The 20,613-nt window shown below is 39.6% G+C and overlaps 2 protein-coding genes across 6 annotated transcripts in view; one reads left to right on the top strand and one right to left on the bottom strand.

Annotated features, from left to right (window-relative positions):
• The window catches only part of Ance-3 (angiotensin-converting enzyme Ance-3), a 52,809-nt gene extending 44,303 nt beyond the window's left edge, over positions 1 to 8,506 (bottom strand). Inside the window, exons 1-3 of one of the 5 annotated variants that reach the window (XM_076384065.1) lie at positions 8,483 to 8,506; positions 2,027 to 2,263; positions 222 to 380 (exon numbers count right to left, since the gene is read on the bottom strand). In XM_076384065.1, the coding sequence (XP_076240180.1) occupies positions 222 to 380; positions 2,027 to 2,263 (396 nt within the window). In that variant the 5' untranslated portion in view covers positions 8,483 to 8,506. Of the gene's footprint in view, positions 1 to 221; positions 381 to 2,026; positions 2,264 to 3,838; positions 3,980 to 6,103; positions 6,259 to 6,409; positions 6,520 to 8,482 lie in introns of those variants that run through there. The other 4 variants (XM_076384063.1, XM_076384061.1, XM_076384062.1 and 1 more) reach the window with 4 other exon arrangements.
• A 1,277-nt stretch (positions 8,507 to 9,783) lies between these two features.
• Wat (worker-enriched antennal transcript) overlaps positions 9,784 to 20,613 on the top strand; it is a 41,908-nt gene continuing 31,078 nt past the window's right edge. Inside the window, exon 1 of the mRNA XM_076384589.1 lies at positions 9,784 to 9,901. The gene's annotated coding sequence lies outside the window, so the exon portion shown is untranslated. The remainder of the gene's footprint in view (positions 9,902 to 20,613) is intronic.

Here is a 20,613-nt window from a genome sequence, read left to right as displayed (position 1 = left end):
TCAGGAATAAAATAAATTCCTAGTCAGACATATTTCACGCGTGTTTAGACTTTTTCTTAACAATTAAACGGTTTAAAGCAAATAAAATTCTTGATTTTATTATTCTTGATCTTATTTTGCCATGTAGAAGCAGCTCTTAAAATTTCTAACATCTGTTATCGAATACCGAGTATATTACAAAATTGTAATAAATATGAGCATAATTAATTTTGATTAGTTACCCTATCCAACTGGTCTGGTGGAAGGGCTGATGGTCCAACTACGGACAAATATCTGAGTCGTCGTCTAATCACAGGATCTCTAATATTATCTCTATCGATCCTTGATATCAGAAACCAAGCCTGGTTCTGGAACTCTGCGTATGCTCGTTGCGCTCCCAGCTAAAAAATAAAATTTAATCGTGTTAAACAGAGTTAATGTCAAATCACTCATTTAATATTAGCGATGCATGGGGAAACGTAGTAATGTTCTGTTACGTGTAAGTCGAAAGTTTCTGATAAGAGTGCCAGGTAATCAACACGAAGGTGATCGTTCATGCGGAACTGGTTCGCAGCATAAATCAACGTCCAGGAGGTTTACCGTTAGAGATAATATGCTGGTATCAGTAGCTTTCCTGGGATTAGAGATAGAAACCGCCTAGTGAGGCAGTCGAACGAAAAGGAAATGAGTTTGAAGGCGTAAGAATGCGCATTTGTAGCGTAAGTAAATATACTTTATGGGCTACTAAAAAAGAGTTTATTCTCCAATTAAACCATAAAGATTGATCCCTGCTGAATAAAATTTCAAATCGTATAATCGGTATTACTAAAACGAAACTTCGAAAAGGTGGGTCGTATTTATATTTGTATAAGATTTCTCATTTCACTTCCTCGGATATAAGCTTCCACGTTCCTTTCTAATTATTATTTCAAACTGTTACGTGGCTCAAAACAGTTGTTCGACGTTTCTTGGATGGGACCTCGACCTCCTCCGCGAATCGGCCCGTGAGACTGCGAAACGTCATCGCGTTATACTCCGCGACGCAATTTCGCGTGTTCGAGGATTTCCCTGACACGGGGCGGCCTTTATTGTCCGTCGAGGGGCCGAACACCTCCGCGGGAAATATTCCCAGGCGGTACGATTGTGACGATGCCTCGAACGATTTCGTAACGGCGCTCATCAGCCACCGTCCGAACCGACGAGAACGGAAATCGTCAGCCTTCAACGTGAAATCCGCTAAGTGAATCGCGTGATGATAATAACGCTCGTCGGATATCGTGGCTTGGCTCTTTCTCTTTTATATGTCGTGACAGTTTCATTAATTCAATTATTTTTGCGTTGGAAATGTAATTGAATAAGGGGTGGTTATAACAGGGAGTCCAAAATTTTGCAGACATAAAGCATTTGCTGTAAATACATATTGCGCATGTATTTCAAGAGTAACACAACTTAAAAAATGTGATTTTTTAATTATAGGTATAAATCAGTTTGGTAAATGCATCACTATTCATTGTAAAAAGTTTATTAATATAAGATCAAAATTATAGGATTTATTCGAAGAACTCTTCAAATGTGAATTATAAATTATTTAATGTAAGTAGCTCATAACTACTCTTTTGGATTAATTATTCAAGTAACATAACTTTCATTAAGTAAAATTACTCTTTATGTCAGTATTATGTATTTAATACATAACTTTCTCCTAAACTCATAAACAGTTTTCTGCTTCCCCTCAGAAAAACATATTTAGTTGTGTCACTTCTGTAGTACATGTGTAATATATTTATATATAATTTAAAATTCCACTCATGAATTCAGGGTGAGAAAGCAAAGCGATAATAGTAGACCCACTTTTTTTTGGCTTTCACAACGTTATCTAGTGTTCTTACCATTTTAGGAAAAATCACATGCGGGTATTTGGGCAACGAAAATTTCATTGATACCATTATCCTGTTGTATTTACACTGGCAGAAGATTTGAATATAAAATGTATCAGGGTTTCGAAGCATCGAAACTTTCGATATTGTTAGTTTGTCATCATATTTACCGCTTGAGATTGCGTATATTCGTTCACATCTGTCTCGTAAGCCCACTGTGAAGCTACATTTGCACTGCAACTTTCAGTGCCAAGAAAGTCCAGCCTCGCCAAAATATCTTGCAAATCCGCTTCACTTGAGGGGCCTCGTCGGCCATAATTTATTCGAGGATCCTCCCCTATAGGGGGTAAATCCAGCTGACCGAATACGAAGGGGACAGGGATGAAGAAGACCCAAGTCAGCATCATCTGAAACAAATATGTCAATTGTTAGAATACTTGTTTTCTAAATGGATAAATAGAATAGTCACTGTACATTACTGGCAATAACTCTTCCATAAATACGAGGAAATATTTATGGCACTGATTAAAGCTATGCAGTGAGACGAAGACCAATACGACACGTAAACAATTCTAGCCTTCTCTTTCCTCTTAGTTATGTAGAAGATTTAAAGAGGAAGCTTCTCAGTCATTCATCACTATCAAAGAGATACCTATACTTAGTTGCATCAGATGCCTTTCCTGCACTGTTCTTCCATTTACATTTCAAACAGAGCAAGTTAGAATGAAAAGTAATTGTTCAACAATAAGTAAAAGTTACGAAATAAGAAAAGTATTTATTAAATGTCCTCGAATAAGTTAATTACTTTGCGTTAGTTACTTATTTCACATTCTCTTCGCTGCCTATTGAATTTGTTACATGTGTATCTCTGAAACATCTACCTAAGATGTGCGCGATTGAAAATAATGAGAACGTAGATCATTATACGGGAACAATATTATGTTCATAAATAATGGCGGTACTCTACGAGCAAAGCGTTTACGTGCAATTCATTTGTTGACTTCACGGTCACGTGTTACGTCTTCGTGTTACGTATTTCCTTCTAGCACGAAAGGCTATTCACAGCAGTAGGTCATCCGCGATCCATTCGGGATCCTGCAACCTTGAACGTTCGATAGTAAACGCGATTTGTTCATGACACGTGAAACTGACGCGTGAGAAACTCGCGTTCATACGACGTCGCAGACAAGATTCCTGGTTTGTTTTTTATTCGACACACCCAGTGTTGAACATCCACTTGAGTTTCTCCTTTGTATCCCTTGATTATCCATGTATAATTAACAGTGATTACAGCTGGTTTATGAGTCAGTGGAAATCGAGTAAATAGTAAAATTTTTAACTACCTTTGCGATTAGATTCAATTATGGTAAAATACTTATTTCTATTAAAAGCCCTCCTCTCAATTATGACTTTTATTTTATTTTATTTTTATCAAGGGAGGAAGTTACGAAAATTCTTAAATGGAGGATTTATCGATCAATCTATTCATCAATTTTTTAAATGTTTAGTTGTTATAAAGAGGGCAGTATTTTTTTACCTACTCGAATAAAATATTTGTCTCTTATAAAACTTCTGAAAAAGTCATGAGCTTATTATCCGCTTCTCCCTTCTTACCCCTACTTCTCACCCCTACGAGAGAAGGAGAGAGCAACAGAGTTCCTCGAGTGAAAGGTTCACCACTCAATCTATTCACTCTTTCTGTAACCTCCTCAAACGACCACACACTTCCCGCCTCAAGAAGGGGTAACTTCAAAAACCCACTAACTAAGAAATTCACCAATTACAACCCTTCCAAATTCCTATATCTTCCGAAATCTACGCACTTAGACGAAGAAGGTTCACAAAACTATCAACCCTTTCAAACTTCTCTCTCCTCTCGAAGTCACGCACTTTCACCCTCCACGCAAACGCCTCAAGACTCCTCACCCTCCAACGAGTCACCACAGAGAGTCAGTAATCGGTGCTCAAAAACGAAGACTTACGAGTCCTCTAACTTTCAGATCCATCGTGATCAAAAGGACTCCTCCACATGTGGTACACACCGCTCGATCCTGGATCGATTAGCAGAGGCGCAGAGATGATCGCGGCTGTCGACGATGCACGATGACACGACGTGCAGCCGTTTCGTTCTGGAGTCGCTAAAAGCCTCGTGGCCTACCGCAAGTGTACATTTATCCCTGCGAAGCAGTTCGAACGCGACCACGGGGAGGTCATCCATAGCGAGAGGTGGGGATCCGTGCACACCTCGTCGCTGGTGTCGTCGCATCGACGATGTCTTGGCCTCTGAACGTGCGTGGGAGGACGAGGGGGAAGGGAAACCGCGGGAAAATAGGAGGAAGAGGCTCGAACCTCGAGCGAATATGTTAATTCGTGGAGCAGTACGGCATGGTGGATGAAATTGTATACTGTTGCGATTTAGAGACACAGACCTGTGAATTTTGCGCTAGGGGATGATTGATGTACCTGTGGAAATCCTTTGGTTTCACTGTTATCCTTTTGGGTAAATTGAGATACAGCTGGCGTTAGGCTTGCAGAAAAGATGAAAAATTGAAGAGAAGGAATGAGTTATTCAAGGATTGCAAGTTAATGAGAGTATCTGGAAAGGTAGAGCAGTGGATGTGAGGAAAAACTGGTTGTTTGGGAATTGCAAATCGACTTAGACGATCAATTAGTAAATGGAAATATAGAATGAGGAGAAAGAGTGAATGATGAGCAGAGTTACAGTCTAAGAGTGACTGAACCATATTTAATAATATAACACCTGCTTGTCTACTTCAAGGTAGTAGAATTTGTGTTCAAAATTTTACTACCCTTCTATTTTAATTAGATACTATCATTTGGGAACCAGAACAAAAACAACATTCGTAGGAAACGAAAAGACATGTCAGAAGACAGAGGCAAGTCATAGAAAAAGAGACAGAATCGAGGCCCAGCGTGGATTGCGAAAGTCAGAAGCTCTCACGTTGACAAGCTCGTCCCTCTCAATGAGCCTCATTGTCTGCGACGCACTCCTCCTTTACATCTCGCAACAATTTACAATTCTTTCTCGAGGTCTTCACTAAAACCAAAGGTTTCAAGCACCTGCGACCTTTTTTTGAAGGACTGACTACGAAATTAGATAGTAATCTCATTACACCACTATGTACTCACTCGTCGAACCTGACTCTCCTAAACTTTCAGAAGACAAAATAGCTCTATGGAGACCTTGATTTATTTTACGTGGAAGGGTTCGATCCAATACTTTAGTGATGATCAATCAAACTAATGGCAGACGAAAGATGGATCGAGACGCTTTGGATGATGGATCGCACAGAATAATAGAGAGAAATGAAGTCGAGGGTGAAATAATGCTAAAGAAGGGTCGAGAGAGTATTAAGCATTCGAGTTGAAATGGCGTAGTTACTATTACCACTAGGCAACACAACTGCTAAGAATACTGTTATGCATATTACATTGTATCTACGTCATTTTGAAACATAATGTTTTTCACTTCACACTGAATAGACATAGATAAATTTGCAGGATAAAGGGTTTCCAAAGACCTCTGACTTATATGATTTACATACGTTGCGTTGTCGAAAAGAACCATAAAAAAATGACTCCTTAGAATGCATCTCGCGATGATTCACCTTACGTCCGCCTAATTGCGCAATTATGTTTCCAGAGCTAATCTCATCGATGCCACTTCCTGCTTCACCTGGCTACCGACAGCCTCGTCCTGAGAATCTAGACGCCATTGTGTCACCGTCACATCAGCTTTTTAATTCGAAACGTGATTCATAATTTTGCAAATGTTTTAATCACACGTGGGAAGGGCCGCGGGGTAAAATTGCAGGCTGATAGTCATCCGTTCGGGAGGTACATATTTTAGACACAATCCGCTGCGATCTTCCGTTTAGCAACGCTCTCTATTTATGCAAAACGATGATTCACTGTTTTGCAATTTTTTACTTGCCACTAGGACAATTCACCATAAGATTTTTCTGTAATATTGAACACTAGAATTTCTAGCAGTTTTGATAACTTTAGAGAGTAGAGAAATTAACTCAGTAAAGGGTATCAGAAATTAGAAAATAAAATCTAATAGGATTGGATTTTCTTCTGTACAATATCTTCCATAATAAATTACAAATCTCGTTATTTCGAACTTCAAAAATAATTTCAAAGCAAATTTAGATGTCATTTAAAATACTAGTTAACACCGTGGGAAAGGACGTACAGTAGTCTATAGATATAACATATATTACCATGAAGACTCGCCCAAGGTGATCATTGCGCGACAGCCATCGGTTCGCACTCATTTTCATTGCGTTCGATCCAGGAACGTGCACACGCGATGCATGACAACGGTGACTAAAACTCGGACCATTCATCCACGTGCAAAATCATAAACAACCGCGCCCTGCCACTCACGAGGAGAGTCTCACGATGATCTGGAGCATCGTGTGCGTATGTAACTGTGTATCGTCTAAGGCCAGTTCATGAGACCTTGAGTCACGATGGCGAACCTCTGCATACGATTTATCCTCATATATTCCATGCAGAGTGCATACCTGTGCACTGTTTCTTCATAACACGTCCATAACGTTGATGCTCGATACGAGGAGTTCCCTTGTTAGCAGCTTTGCCCATTTTTCTCTTGCATAACTTTTCCTGCAGCTTCCTGGAGTTTCAGTTAGAAATTAAGAACAGAAGTAACCTTGGACCCTCAGAAATTGGGTCAGTCATTAACAAAAATTCAGAGTTGAAATTTGGGAAGGTTTCAGGGGAGTAAAAGAATTCTCGCTTGGTGCAATCGTTGGCATTCAGAAGTCTGAGATCAAAGAGAGATTACATTTCACTGTGCTATTATTACTGTCAAACCGAGGAGTCTCGTTCGCGAAATTGAATTAACGCGACGAGAAGGACACGAGAGCGTATTCAGGTTTCAATGCCGCGCGTAGAAGCGCGGACGCGCGCGTTGGTAATCTGTACGCAATCGCGTTTGATGGTTTTACTTTTAAGAGCCAGCAACTTCGACAATGGCTACATAATCTCATTGGGAGATAATGAGTGCACCGGTCCCACGTACTGGCCGCGATTCCTTCTTCAAGTACGCGAACATTTACGAGACTCAGCCGTGCGTTTCTTCAGTTTGTTTTTACTGGTATTTAAGAGGCACTACTCTTTAGTAGGGTTAACAGATTATTATGAGTATCGCAATTTCTTGCGTGTAATCAGCCTACTTTTTCCTTCAGTGTCAATAAAATTGTCATCGATAAATCACTAACGCAATAGAATTCTTACAGTGGGAAAGAAATTAGGAAGTTCTTGAAACTTTTTATGAAAATATCTCTTTCGTCATGAGACTTCTTTTAACATGGAAATTCCTTTATTTTGTTTCTTTTACTTTTTCTGATAATACAAAGGCTATTTGTATTTCACATATTCACCTACTTTTTTCAGGTACTGTTCTTTTCATTCATTTTTATGACACCTTCCGACTATTAGGAATTATTTAAATTGGATGGTACAATATATTTTTGTTCATAGAAAAATACCTCTTAATAGAATATTTTATAAATTGATTCATTCTTTTTGTTGTTTTATTTCTTTAGTTTATTTCTTACTTCTCATCATGAAAAGTTTTTGAAATTCATTGATATAAAACACTTTTGTGCAAGCTATTCCTGTCCTTTTTTTCTAAAGCTGTTAACTGTTTTGACACAGCAAGACGTCCACGTTTCCAGAACAATTTAGAACTTATAATTTAATGCAGAAATTAAGTGCCATAAAGATTGATCGACAGAATATTGAGTACCAGGGTACACGCGATTCAACAAAAAGGGAAAAATTATGACAGCTGAATTGGAACAGAACACGCTCATTCTATACGTACTACGGTATTATTTCCACTCTCTGGAAAATCTCACAGGTACAATTTGACAATCTATGTAAAGGAAATCAGAAGAACGATTAAGTCACATATGAGCTCGATTACCTAGAAATTAGATCATTTTTTCTATTTAAAATAAGATCACTAAAAATAAAAAAAATGCAATTAAAAATACTTTCTTGGTGCATAGAAAAATGAGATTAAAAATTACAGACTTCCGTAATCTATAGTTTGCTGACTTTCCAAGTCGGAATTCTTTGAAAATTCGTGCATACCGTTGCAACAATTACAGTGCAATTTTAATTGTACGACTAAACGTGGGAAAACAGGTGATACGTGTTACCTTTGTTACGCTCGAGCTCAAGAATTATTCAAACGGACCGCAAGGTCTGCCGACTGAATGATTTAATCCTTTTCATTGATCGACCTACCTGAGATTCCTGGGTGAAGGTTATTATTACATTTGAGCGATTTTCGAAGAACAAAAACAGAATCGTAGAGTCACGAGACGTAAAAAAATCCACAGCGATGGAAAAACTGTGTTATTTCTAAATCTCACAAATTCGGAGAAAGATTTTCACGACGTCCACGCTGAGAAGAGAGAAAAAGTTAATCGCTCGAGGTGAAAAGGAAAACTGGAAACGCGAGATTTACGAGAAAGCCAAGGGGGAAGAAACACGAATTTCAAGGCGATCCTCCTGGGTTCCATTTTCGTAGCTACTTGAAATTTAAATAAGCAAACTACTCTTACCTCCGCAGCAGACGACGAGATGAATTGAGACTGTTTCTGTCCACTTCGTCGTATGTGAAGAATACTTTTGTCTCGCGGATAAGATCTGTAACACGAGCCAGAGGAATAATTAGCGACTTAAGCTTCATTGGCACTTGGAGACGCTGAATCTTTAATTTCTATAATTTTACCAGGAATTCTTTCCAAAATAGCCATACAGTCTATTCAAATGGTAAAAGTACCTATAAGAAAATGTTGTCTACCTATTAACTTTTCAATACTATTGACATCTCTGGTCTCTTTATTATCTTCAATTTTTCTTGTGAAAATAATCACATTATAAAATATTATAATTAAATTTGCATTGTACCCTTGTAGATTAAAAATTTCATAACCCAGACTTACAATTAGAGTTAAACATTAGACTATTTAATATAATGAATACAAAGTGAACAATCTGCATAAGATGTACAAATTGGATTGTTAGAAAATAGTGAAATATCACTGTATCTACAATAAAATTTCAGTCCCAAATATTACGTTAGTTGGAAGCTACGAGAGCCAGGAACACATTTTCCAATTCCACGTATTGCGTGACGCATCGGTGCACACGACTTTTGGAGCCCGTAGTTGAAGCAGTTTTCTCCATATTACGTAGTAATTAACGACATTGCGGCGCATTGTCGCTGGTACGTACGATCCACCTGAACCCTGACGATTGAGTAATTCGACCTTCTTTTTTCCTTTGCATGCGTCGCACGAACGCGGGAGCTAAAAGGAGTCATCAATTTATGGTAAATAGGACCACGATTGTCCCTTTAATCTCCTTGGATTTTGGACAAAATTTACTTAGGATAAAAATATTCCTCAAGGTCTATCATGTCGAAATAGCATCAGAGAAAAAACAAAAGCATCGAACTAAATTTAAATATTAATCACAGACGCGTCAGAACACTTTCGTAACGGTATTAAACGTGAAGCAACCTGCAGGATCAGTTTTATCACCAATGTAAAGTCGACGATACGGCGCTAGTTAATGTTATCATAATATTTATGAATCGGAGAGAGAAGTAACGTCACGTATGATGAAGTCACAGTCGCGCGTATTCTGCAGTGTTGCGCAAAAAAGTAAATCATAGGTCAGACGTGATAGGGGACCTCGAAGATTCAAACAGTTGCTGTAATTTTTATTAGTCTGCTAGAATAATCAGCGTTCCTATTATCAAAGGTGTTCACTCTATTGTGATCAGAGGTTTGTTTGGGACTACTACAGTGTCAAGCCGACACGGGGTCAAAAATGACTCGGTATTGGCTAGACGAGAGTTTAGTCTTTGCAGTGCCTTTGTGTGATTCGATAGTGTCCTTACTTCCATCCACATTATCTTTGTGTCGCCAATCGTAGTATCTGATCCTTCAGATGAGGCTGCAACTAATTGCAAGGTGAGTCGTTCTATTTCTAGTGATAAAATTGTAATGAAATGTCGATTCTTCGAAGAATCGTTACGTAGGTCACTGATTATAAGGATGTTGATACCGTGAGAGTTATGTAGGCATACGATTAGCAATTCTTATATTCGAGATGTGAAAAATATTGCTTTGATTAATTGGAGAAGTGTATCATTACGTGGTTAGTAAGTCCACAGAAATCTAGTATAAGTGTATCATTAGAAATTTACATCGTTCATACTTTCATATTCCATACGTCTGTATCACTATTCGAAGTTCCTTAAATAACTAAATTGCCACCAACCGAATGAAATAAACGGTGTGTTGCAGTCTTCTATATAATTTTCGCGCGCATAAAGATTACTTAATTATTTCTCCTAATTTCTTCCACAATTTCCCCTAATTTATTCCAATCGCAATTTTCTGGAATCCGACAACTGTAAGTGGTTGTTTTCTCCTAATTCGTCTAATTCCTTACTTAAGAGGCAACTTGCATCGTGTTCAATTATAAAACTCCTGGAGAATTCATTAAACAGATTACAATACTGGCCAATTAAGTTCTCAGCAGAACAATCGCGCGAACTTATACCATTGCATTTTTTCCACTGTGTGCGAGATTAATGCGTAAGTATAAATGCATTATGCGCGCCACCAAGGACGCCGTAGGATTTCTTGACATTTTCTCATTTTGGCGACAATTATCGTAGAATTAACGTAACTGTAACTTTGTGATGTACCACTGTTGCACGTTTCAATAGAATTTGAAATCGTACCACTTTTTATTTGTAGTTATTGGAAACTTATTACATATACCAATAATCTCTAGAATTTAGAGATGTGGCTTTTTAAGCTGGAATTTAATGGCAACGAAAATAACTTTCTCAGAGATGAAAAAAGTTTGAGAGCATAAGCGTGTTTCTTTTCTTTTTTCGTCTCTGATTGCATAATTCGCGTTGAATGAATCATTATCTGAAATCATCATTTATATAGTATAGGTACGTAGGAATACGTGATACAATAGTTGGGGAGGAGATATGACGAATCGTTTCTTCGTACATGGAAAAAATTAGTTACTCACGAATATACTATTATGCAGGCAATTATTCACGATATTATTCATCAGTTTTTCACTAAATGTCTTTTTGTAAAGAATTCAACTGACTGGGAGACTTAAAATTCTATTATTTTATGAACAACACATATATTTGACGATTTTTGTGAGCTTTTTTTATAATTCTTTATTTAAGAATGTAATGTACTATGTAATTTCTCAGATACAAGTATTTCTGTAGTTTAAATATTAAAAATTTTTAAACTAGTTAGAATTGGCGTCTGGGATTTCAATCAATGATCATCTACTCGCACTACTTTCGACACAAAAAACATTCACTTCTACTATATCAGCTGTTAGTAATTGTTAATCGATTTCCATGTGACTCCCTGTGTTACCCACAGATTAAAGTGAACAGTTTTAATTGACTAAGTATATAAATCCATTATGAAGGTATTAATGCCAAATTATGAGCAGATTTTGTTTCATTTGAACGTGGTAAAACTTGCCTGGATTGTTCATGTTTCGTGTAATTTTTGAAATGATGATATGAAATTTTAAATTTTCTTAAAATCAATATAAAAAATAATTCTATTAAATGTGTATAAAGAAATTGTTTGAATTTTTGTCACGCTTGGAATTACTGTACAATTTTTCTTGGTATTTCTACCATTTTTTAATTCTTGTGTTAAAAATTGCTAGAAGTAAACAGCTACTTATTCATCGAAATTTATTAATAAAATAAATTATAAAATCTATTTCTTAAAAGTAATTTTACAATTTGTAGCAGTTCACATTAGAAATATAGGCAAAAACAGCTACATTTTCTGACTGAATCGATAACGTCGAGAGTGACGAGAAAATGGTAACAGGATCCTAGGGTCCCATTTGCCTGAAACAAGAAATATATTCGATGTTAGATCTATTCATACACATCGTCAATGATTAGGACATAGCTAAATATACTTAGGGTTTTACTACTACTGGGAAGGACGAGTGTGTTTGGGACTCTAAAGGCCCATTTACCACTTTTATGTCACGCTCAACGTTAGCGACTATGTCTGGAATAAGAGAGCAGCGCTGTGAGTGGTAAGAATTCAAATTACAATGCCAATGTGAAATTAAATATAAGGTATCATGATAATTTAATAATAAATTAATAAAGCATATACACAAAGTCAAATGGTTGACGAAACTAACATAAAACCTAAAACTTCTATTCTTATAATTATTAGAACTTTCCAACTGCCTTGAGTTACTTAATACACTATTTTTGGACATAGATACGCATGAACTTTTCCCAAAAAAGCCTTTATGTTTATAACATTATCTTATATCTATTGACAATTCGCAGCCATTAGCTCGGACAGAACCGATTGCCCGGGTCTCACCACGTGGAGGTTGCTGCGAGTGGAGACCCATAGGGAAATAGATGGAATCAAAGTTCCATCGATCTCCCTTTACAAAAATCTTAAACTAACAAGCCAAAGAAATGAATGGAAGCCAAGTTCCATGCATACCTTTAGCTTAGATCTTAAAATAAGAAATTGTCGAGTTATCATTAGGAAGGGTTTGACTAAATTAGACTCTACAGCTAATGCAACCGTGAAATAGACGAGCGATGGTGTGAGCTCTACCGCCTTGAAGGCCGGTAGGTCGGAGAGGCGCACGGCACTACACGATTCAGTCAATTGACCATTGCTCCCTGCTGCCACATAGGAGCTACCGAAGTAGACCTAATTCCGACAGGCTGGTAAAGAGAATGTGCAAAAGGCGGAAACGTGTAGTTTCCACAGTCGAGTGTGTCTTTCCACACACCCTACTGTGTCCGTCGCGTCACTCCTAGTACAGACCCCCAAGAGGAGAACACACTCCACCGACCGACGATTCCACGGTTGGTCACATGCTTCTACCAAGAGAAGCAGCGGTGACTTCCTCACCAAAGATGAGGAACAAGTATCAAAAAAAGAAGTTAAGAAATGACAACTCGACAATTGTACAGTGATTTTAAACTAGAGAGGCAAAGACATGGATGGAAGCCAAGTTCTATCCACGCCTTTGCCTTGGATCTTAAAGTAAAGAAGTGCCAAGTAATCATAGAGTGGAGATTGGGAATATTTAGAATCTACCGCGTAAGGCAACCATGAAATAGACAACCGGTGGTGCGAGTTCTTCCACCTTGAAGACGGGTACTAGGAGAAGGCGACTGGCACCTCACAGCACAATCAGTTGCCTGATTGAACTGTGGGGTTTCCACCTGCAAGTGTGTCATACCACACACCATTCGGTGTCCACATCGTCTCTCGCTAGTACAAACCCCCAAGGGAAGAAGAACAGGCTCCATCGACCGCCGATTCCACAGTTGGACATTTGCTTCTACTAAGAGAAGCAGAGGTGCCCTCCTCACAGAAGGTGAGGAGGAAGGAACCGAGCAAAGAGAGTTAAGAAATGACAACTTGGCAGTGTTACAAATATTTTACAATAGAATCTTAAAAGTACGGTCTTAAAAATATTCTAAGCGATTGCGACTTATATACTAGAAGCGGCGAATCCCTCGACGGATGCGACGTCTTCATTCACACGAACAACAAAGAGTAAAGACAGAACTTTACGAACCAAAAGCGCTGAATCCCTCGGCGGATGAGATATCTTCCGTAGTCTTAAGGATACGATCTTAAGTTAAAATCTTAAAATCTATGGTTTGAATTAGTAAGCCAAAGACATGGATGGAAGTCAAGTTCCATCCATATCTTTAGCTTGGACCTTAAAGTAGAGTAGTGCCAAGTAATCATTGAGAAATAATTGGGAATAGTTAAAGTCTACCGCGTAAGGCAACTATGAAATAGACAATCGGTGGTGCGAGTCCTTCCACCTTGAAGGCGGGTACTAGGAGAAGGCGACTGGCACCTCACAGCACAATCAGTTGCCTGATTGAACTGTGGGGTTTCCACCTGCAAGTGTGTCATACCACACACCATTCGGTGTCCACATCGTCTCTCGCTAGTACAAACCCCCAAGGGAAGAAGAACAAGCTCCATCGACCGCCGATTCCACAGTTGGACATTTGCTTCTACTAAGAGAAGCTAAGATGACCTCCTCACAGAAGGTGAGGAGGAAGTGACCGAGCAAGAAAAGCTAAGAAGTGACAACTTGGCAGTGTTACAGTGACGTTACAATGAAAACTAAGAAGTATGGCTTTAAACTAATTCTTAGAATTAGAGGCTTATAAGCTAGAAGCGATGAATCCCTCGGCGGATGCTATGTCTTCGTTTGATGTAAATATTGTGTTCACCTAAATCCTAGAGAATACTGAAATTGAAGTACCGTTAAAGCGATAAATATTAGGATCAGCAATGGGTGCTGAAGAACCATTTACAGAATGATAGAGATCGATAGAACGACCCACGCCCTCCGAAGAGAATGAACAATTTCATTACAAGAAATAGGAGGGAATATAATTGAATGATCGATAGAATTCGCTCAAGAATATTATAGAATTAAGAAAGGATCGACAGAACAATCCGAACCCTGAACTAAGAGAGAATATATTTAACCAGAAAACCGAACCGAACGACATTGACATTCGATTGGATTCTTCTTTCAATACTTTCGTTCGATGTTCACCTAAACCCTGAAATGTTAAAAATTAGAAATGGAAATAAAATCTCTCGACGGATGCGACGTCTTCGTTCTTCAATCTTCGAGTTAGGAGTAAAGAGAGAACCAGCGAAGAAAGAGTATGAAGAGGAATACATGAATGATTGGGGGAGCCTCCCCAAGAATACCCCAACGATGGCACAGCCATTGGCCCAGACAGAACCGGCCCGGGTCTCACCACGAGGAGGTTGCTGTGCTGGAGACCCATATAGAAATGACAAAAATGAGAAGGGATCGGCAGAACAATCCATACTCTGAATCAAAGGAGAACATGTTTAAACAGAAAACAGAATTGAATGACGTTGGCATTTGACTGAATTCTTTTTTAATATTTTCGTTCGATATTCACCTAAATCCTGAAATGTTAAAAATTAGAAATAGAAATGAAATCCCTCGGGGGATAACGATGTCTTCGTTCGGTGAATGATCTTCATATGATGATAATTGATACCAGTGTTGAAATCAGCAAGAGATTAGAGACACGTACAGCAAAGAAAAAAGGAACGAATAACAGAATCACAACAAAGGTGCTGAAACTAAGAGAGAAATCAGAAATCAAGAGACATGTATAAAGGATTAGGGGAATCTCCTCAGGAACAAGCGGAAAATCAGAAATCAATCGAAATATATAAATGATTGAGTGAGACTCTCCAAGAGCAAGTGGAAAACTATGGACGTTCGAGAGAATGACGAAACCGGTACACACCCCTACCTAACTACGCTTATATCTAATACAAGATACACAGCCATTAGCACGGACAAAGCCGCCCAGGTCTCACCACGAGGAGGTTGCTGTGTGGGAGACCCACAGGGAGATAGATGGAAACAAAGATCCATCGATCTCTCTTTACAAAAATCTTAAACTAACAAGCCAAAGAAATGAATGGAAGCTAAGTTCCATGCATGCCTTTAGCTTGGATCTTAAAGTAGGAAATTGTCGAGTTATCATTAGGAAGGGTTTGACTAAATTAGACTCTACAGCTAATGCAACCGTGAAATAGACGAGCGATGGTGTGAGCTCTACCGCCTTGAAGGCCGGTAGGTCGGAGAGGCGCACGGCACTACACGATTCAGTCAATTGACCATTGCTCCCTGCTGCCACATAGGAGCTACCGAAGTAGACCTAATTCCGACAGGCTGGTAAAGAGAATGTGCAAAAGGCGGAAACGTGTAGTTTCCACAGTCGAGTGTGTCTTTCCACACACCCTACTGTGTCCGTCGCGTCACTCCTAGTACAGACCCCCAAGAGGAGAACACACTCCACCGACCGACGATTCCACGGTTGGTCACATGCTTCTACCAAGAGAAGCAGCGGTGACTTCCTCACCAAAGATGAGGAACAAGTATCAAAAAAAGAAGTTAAGAAATGACAACTCGACAATTGTACAGTGATTTTAAACTAGAGAGGCAAAGACATGGATGGAAGCCAAGTTCTATCCACGCCTTTGCCTTGGATCTTAAAGTAAAGAAGTGCCAAGTAATCATAGAGTGGAGATTGGGAATATTTAGAATCTACCGCGTAAGGCAACCATGAAATAGACAACCGGTGGTGCGAGTTCTTCCACCTTGAAGACGGGTACTAGGAGAAGGCGACTGGCACCTCACAGCACAATCAGTTGCCTGATTGAACTGTGGGGTTTCCACCTGCAAGTGTGTCATACCACACACCATTCGGTGTCCACATCGTCTCTCGCTAGTACAAACCCCCAAGGGAAGAAGAACAAGCTCCATCGACCGCCGATTCCACAGTTGGACATTTGCTTCTACTAAGAGAAGCAGATGACCTCCTCACAGAAGGTGAGGAGGAAGTAGCCGAGCAAAGAGAGCTAAGAAGTGACAACTTGGCAGTGTTACAATGACTTTACAATGGAAACTTAGAAGTAGGGTCTTACAAATATTCTAAGTGATTGTGACTTATATACTAGTAGCGGCGAATCCCTCGGCGGATGCGACGTCTTCGCTCTTCAGTTTTCAAGTAAAAAGTGAAGAGAGAACTAGCATGAAGAGTACTATATCAATAATTGGGGGAGCCTCCCCAAGAATACCCCAACGATGGCACAGCCATTGGCCCGGACAGAACCGGCCCGGGTCTCACCACGAGGAGGTTGCTGTGCTGGAGACCCATATGGTAATCACAGAAATGAGAAAGGATTGACAGAACAGTCCATACTCCGAATTAAGACCAAACATATTTAGACAGAAAACAGATGGAACGACGTTGGCATTTGATTGAATTCTTCTTCGATGTTCAGCTAAACCCTGAAATGTTACAAATTAGAAATGCGAATGGAGTCCTTCGGGGGTACGACGTCTTCGTTCGATGAGTGATCTTCGTGTAAATGAAATAGGAACGATAATTATAATCAGTGATGAAATTTACAAGAGAATAGAGAGACATACAGCAAAGAGAGAAGGGAGAAATAATAGAAGCATATCAATGATCGCAAAAACATGGGAGGTACCACCTCTACCTAATTAGCCTTATATCTAATATATGATGCACAGCCATTAGCACGGACAGAGCCGCCCCAGGTCTCACCACGAGGAGGTTGCTGTGCAGGAGACCCACAGGGAGATAGATGAAATCAAAGTTCCATCGATCTCCCTTTACAAAAATCTTAAACTAACAAGCCAAAGGCATAAATGGAAGTCAAGTTCCATCCACACCTTCAGTTTGGTTCTCATACTAGAGATGTGCCAAGTAATCATTGAGTAGAGATTGGGAATATTTGGAATTTACCGCGTAAGGCAACCATGAAATAGACAATCGGTGGTGCGAGTCCTTCCACCTTGAAGACGGGTACTAGGAGAAGGCGACTGGCACCTCACAGCACAATCAGTTGCCTGATTGAACTGTGGGGTTTCCACCTGCAAGTGTGTCATACCACACACCATTCGGTGTCCACATCGTCTCTCGCTAGTACAAACCCCCAAGGGAAGAAGAGCAAGCTCCATCGACCGCCGATTCCACAGTTGGACATTTGCTTCTACTAAGAGAAGCAGATGACCTCCTCACAGAAGGTGAGGAGGAAGTAGCCGAGCAAAGAGAGCAAAGAAATGACAACTTGGCAGTGTTACAAATATTTTACAATAAAATCTTAATAGTAGGGTCTTGAAAAAATTCTAAGCTACTTATATACTAGAAGCGGTGAATCCCTCGGCGGATGCGACGTCTTCATTCACACGAACAACAAAGAGTAAAGACAGAACTTTACGAACCAAAAGCGCTGAATCCCTCGGCGGATGAGATGTCTTCCGTAGTCTTAAGGATACGATCTTAAGTTAAAATCTTAAAATCTATGGTTTGAACTAGTAAGCCAAAGACATGAATGGAAATCAAGTTCCATCCATATCTTTAGCTTGGACCTTAAAGTAGAGAAGTGCCAAGTAATCATTGAGAAATGATTGGGAATAGTTAAAGTCTACCGCGTAAGGCAACCATGAAATAGACAATCGGTGGTGCGAGTCCTTCCACCTTGAAGACGGGTACTAGGAGAAGGCGACTGGCACCTCACAGCACAATCAGTTGCCTGATTGAACTGTGGGGTTTCCACCTGCAAGTGTGTCATACCACACACCATTCGGTGTCCACATCGTCTCTCGCTAGTACAAACCCCCAAGGGAAGAAGAGCAAGCTCCGTCGACCGCCGATTCCACAGTTGGACATTTGCTTCTACTAAGAGAAGCTGATGACCTCCTCACAGAAGGTGAGGAGGAAGTGACCGAGCAAAGAGAGTTAAGAAATGACAACTTGGCAGTGTTACAAATATTTTACAATAAAATCTTAATAGTAGGGTCTTGAAAAAATTCTAAGCTACTTATATACTAGAAGCGGTGAATCCCTCGGCGGATGCGACGTCTTCATTCACACGAACAACAAAGAGTAAAGACAGAACTTTACGAACCAAAAGCGCTGAATCCCTCGGCGGATGAGATGTCTTCCGTAGTCTTAAGGATACGATCTTAAGTTAAAATCTTAAAATCTATGGTTTGAACTAGTAAGCCAAAGACATGAATGGAAATCAAGTTCCATCCATATCTTTAGCTTGGACCTTAAAGTAGAGAAGTGCCAAGTAATCATTGAGAAATGATTGGGAATAGTTAAAGTCTACCGCGTAAGGCAACCATGAAATAGACAATCGGTGGTGCGAGTCCTTCCACCTTGAAGACGGGTACTAGGAGAAGGCGACTGGCACCTCACAGCACAATCAGTTGCCTGATTGAACTGTGGGGTTTCCACCTGCAAGTGTGTCATACCACACACCATTCGGTGTCCACATCGTCTCTCGCTAGTACAAACCCCCAAGGGAAGAAGAGCAAGCTCCGTCGACCGCCGATTCCACAGTTGGACATTTGCTTCTACTAAGAGAAGCTGATGACCTCCTCACAGAAGGTGAGGAGGAAGTGACCGAGCAAAGAGAGTTAAGAAATGACAACTTGGCAGTGTTACAATAACTTTACAATAGGAACTTAGAAGTAGGTTCTTAAAAATATTCTAAGAGATTGCGACTTATATACTAGATGCGGTGAATCCCTCGGCGGATGCGACGTCTTCGTTCTTCAATCTTCAATCTTCAATCTTCAAGTTAATACGAATGATTGGGGGAGCCTCCCCAAAAATACCCCAACGATGGCACAGCCATTGGCACCGGACAGAACCGGCCCGGGTCTCACCACGAGGAGGTTGCTGTGCTGGAGACCCATATGAAGATCATAGAAATGAGGAAGGATCGACAGAACAATCCGTACCGTGAATCAAGAAGGAACATATTTAGACATAAAACAGAATTGAACGACGCTGGCATTTGATTAAATTCATCTCGATGTTCACCTAAACCCTGAAATGTTAAAAATTAGAAATGGTACTGAAATCCCTCGGGGGATATGATGTCTTCATTCGATGAATGTTCTTCATGTGAATGAAATAGGAATGATAATTATAATCAGTGATGATATCAGGAAGAGAATAAAGAGTAATGCAGCAGAGAAGAAAAGGAGGAATAACAAAAGTATATCAATGATTGCAAAAGCAAGAGATGAACTAGAGATCAAGAGAAATACATAAATGATTGAGGGTGCTACCTCAAGAACAAGAAAGGAATCATTGATGCTCTAGAGAACGCAGACATTAATTCACACTCCTACCTAACTACTCTTATATCTAATACAAGGTACACAGCCATTAGCACGGACAAAGCCGCCCAGGTCTCACCACGAGGAGGTTGGTGTGTGGGAGACCCACAGAGAGATAGATGGAATCAAGGTTCCATCGATCTCCCTTTACAAAAATTTAAAAATTGAACTTTTTGAATTTTAACTAGTAAAATTAGTAAGCCAAAGAGATGAATGATAGACAAGTATAAGAAGTAGAAATAGTAACTAGATTCCATTGAATCCAAAATTTGAAGGAGGAAACAGTAAAAAGGGGAAACAGTAGAAATAAATTCAAAATTTGAGCAAAAACTTACCGTTTGTTCAAGATGACCACTGGTCATCGGCCAGCTGACCACTGGTCAGAGGTGTCCAAGGGTCCAGGGTGGTCCGAGGTCCAGGGCCCAGGAGTCCCCCTAGGTCCCCAGGGAGGTCCGCACCCGCCGGAGGACCCGCGGCGAGTGAGACACTCGTGCTCCTGGAGGGGTATTTATACTCGGTCGAGGAAGATGAGGAACCAATCAGAAAAGTTCTTCGGTTGATTAGAATTTCGAGACTAATCTAATGAACAATATTGTGCGAAAAATTGATATTTTTCATAAAATAATTATCTTAGCAACAATTTCTGGTACACGCACTGTTAATAACAATCACACACAATCTGCACTTGTGTAAATTGTTGATATTTGTAATTGTTAGTTAACAAATGTGGAAATTATTAACTTTACAGACATTATTCTTCATTCGATTAATCTTGCAACTCTTGAAAATTTTGTAATATTTCTTTAACTAACAATTATAAATGGTAATAATTTGTATAAGCTATTGCTTGCGATTGTTATTAACA

The sequence above is a fragment of the Calliopsis andreniformis genome, chromosome 9 (genome assembly GCF_051401765.1).
Source record: "Calliopsis andreniformis isolate RMS-2024a chromosome 9, iyCalAndr_principal, whole genome shotgun sequence".
Taxonomy (NCBI): Eukaryota; Metazoa; Arthropoda; class Insecta; order Hymenoptera; family Andrenidae; genus Calliopsis; species Calliopsis andreniformis.
Note: the sequence above shows the minus strand (reverse complement) of the source record. Positions and strands in the feature narration are given on the sequence as shown.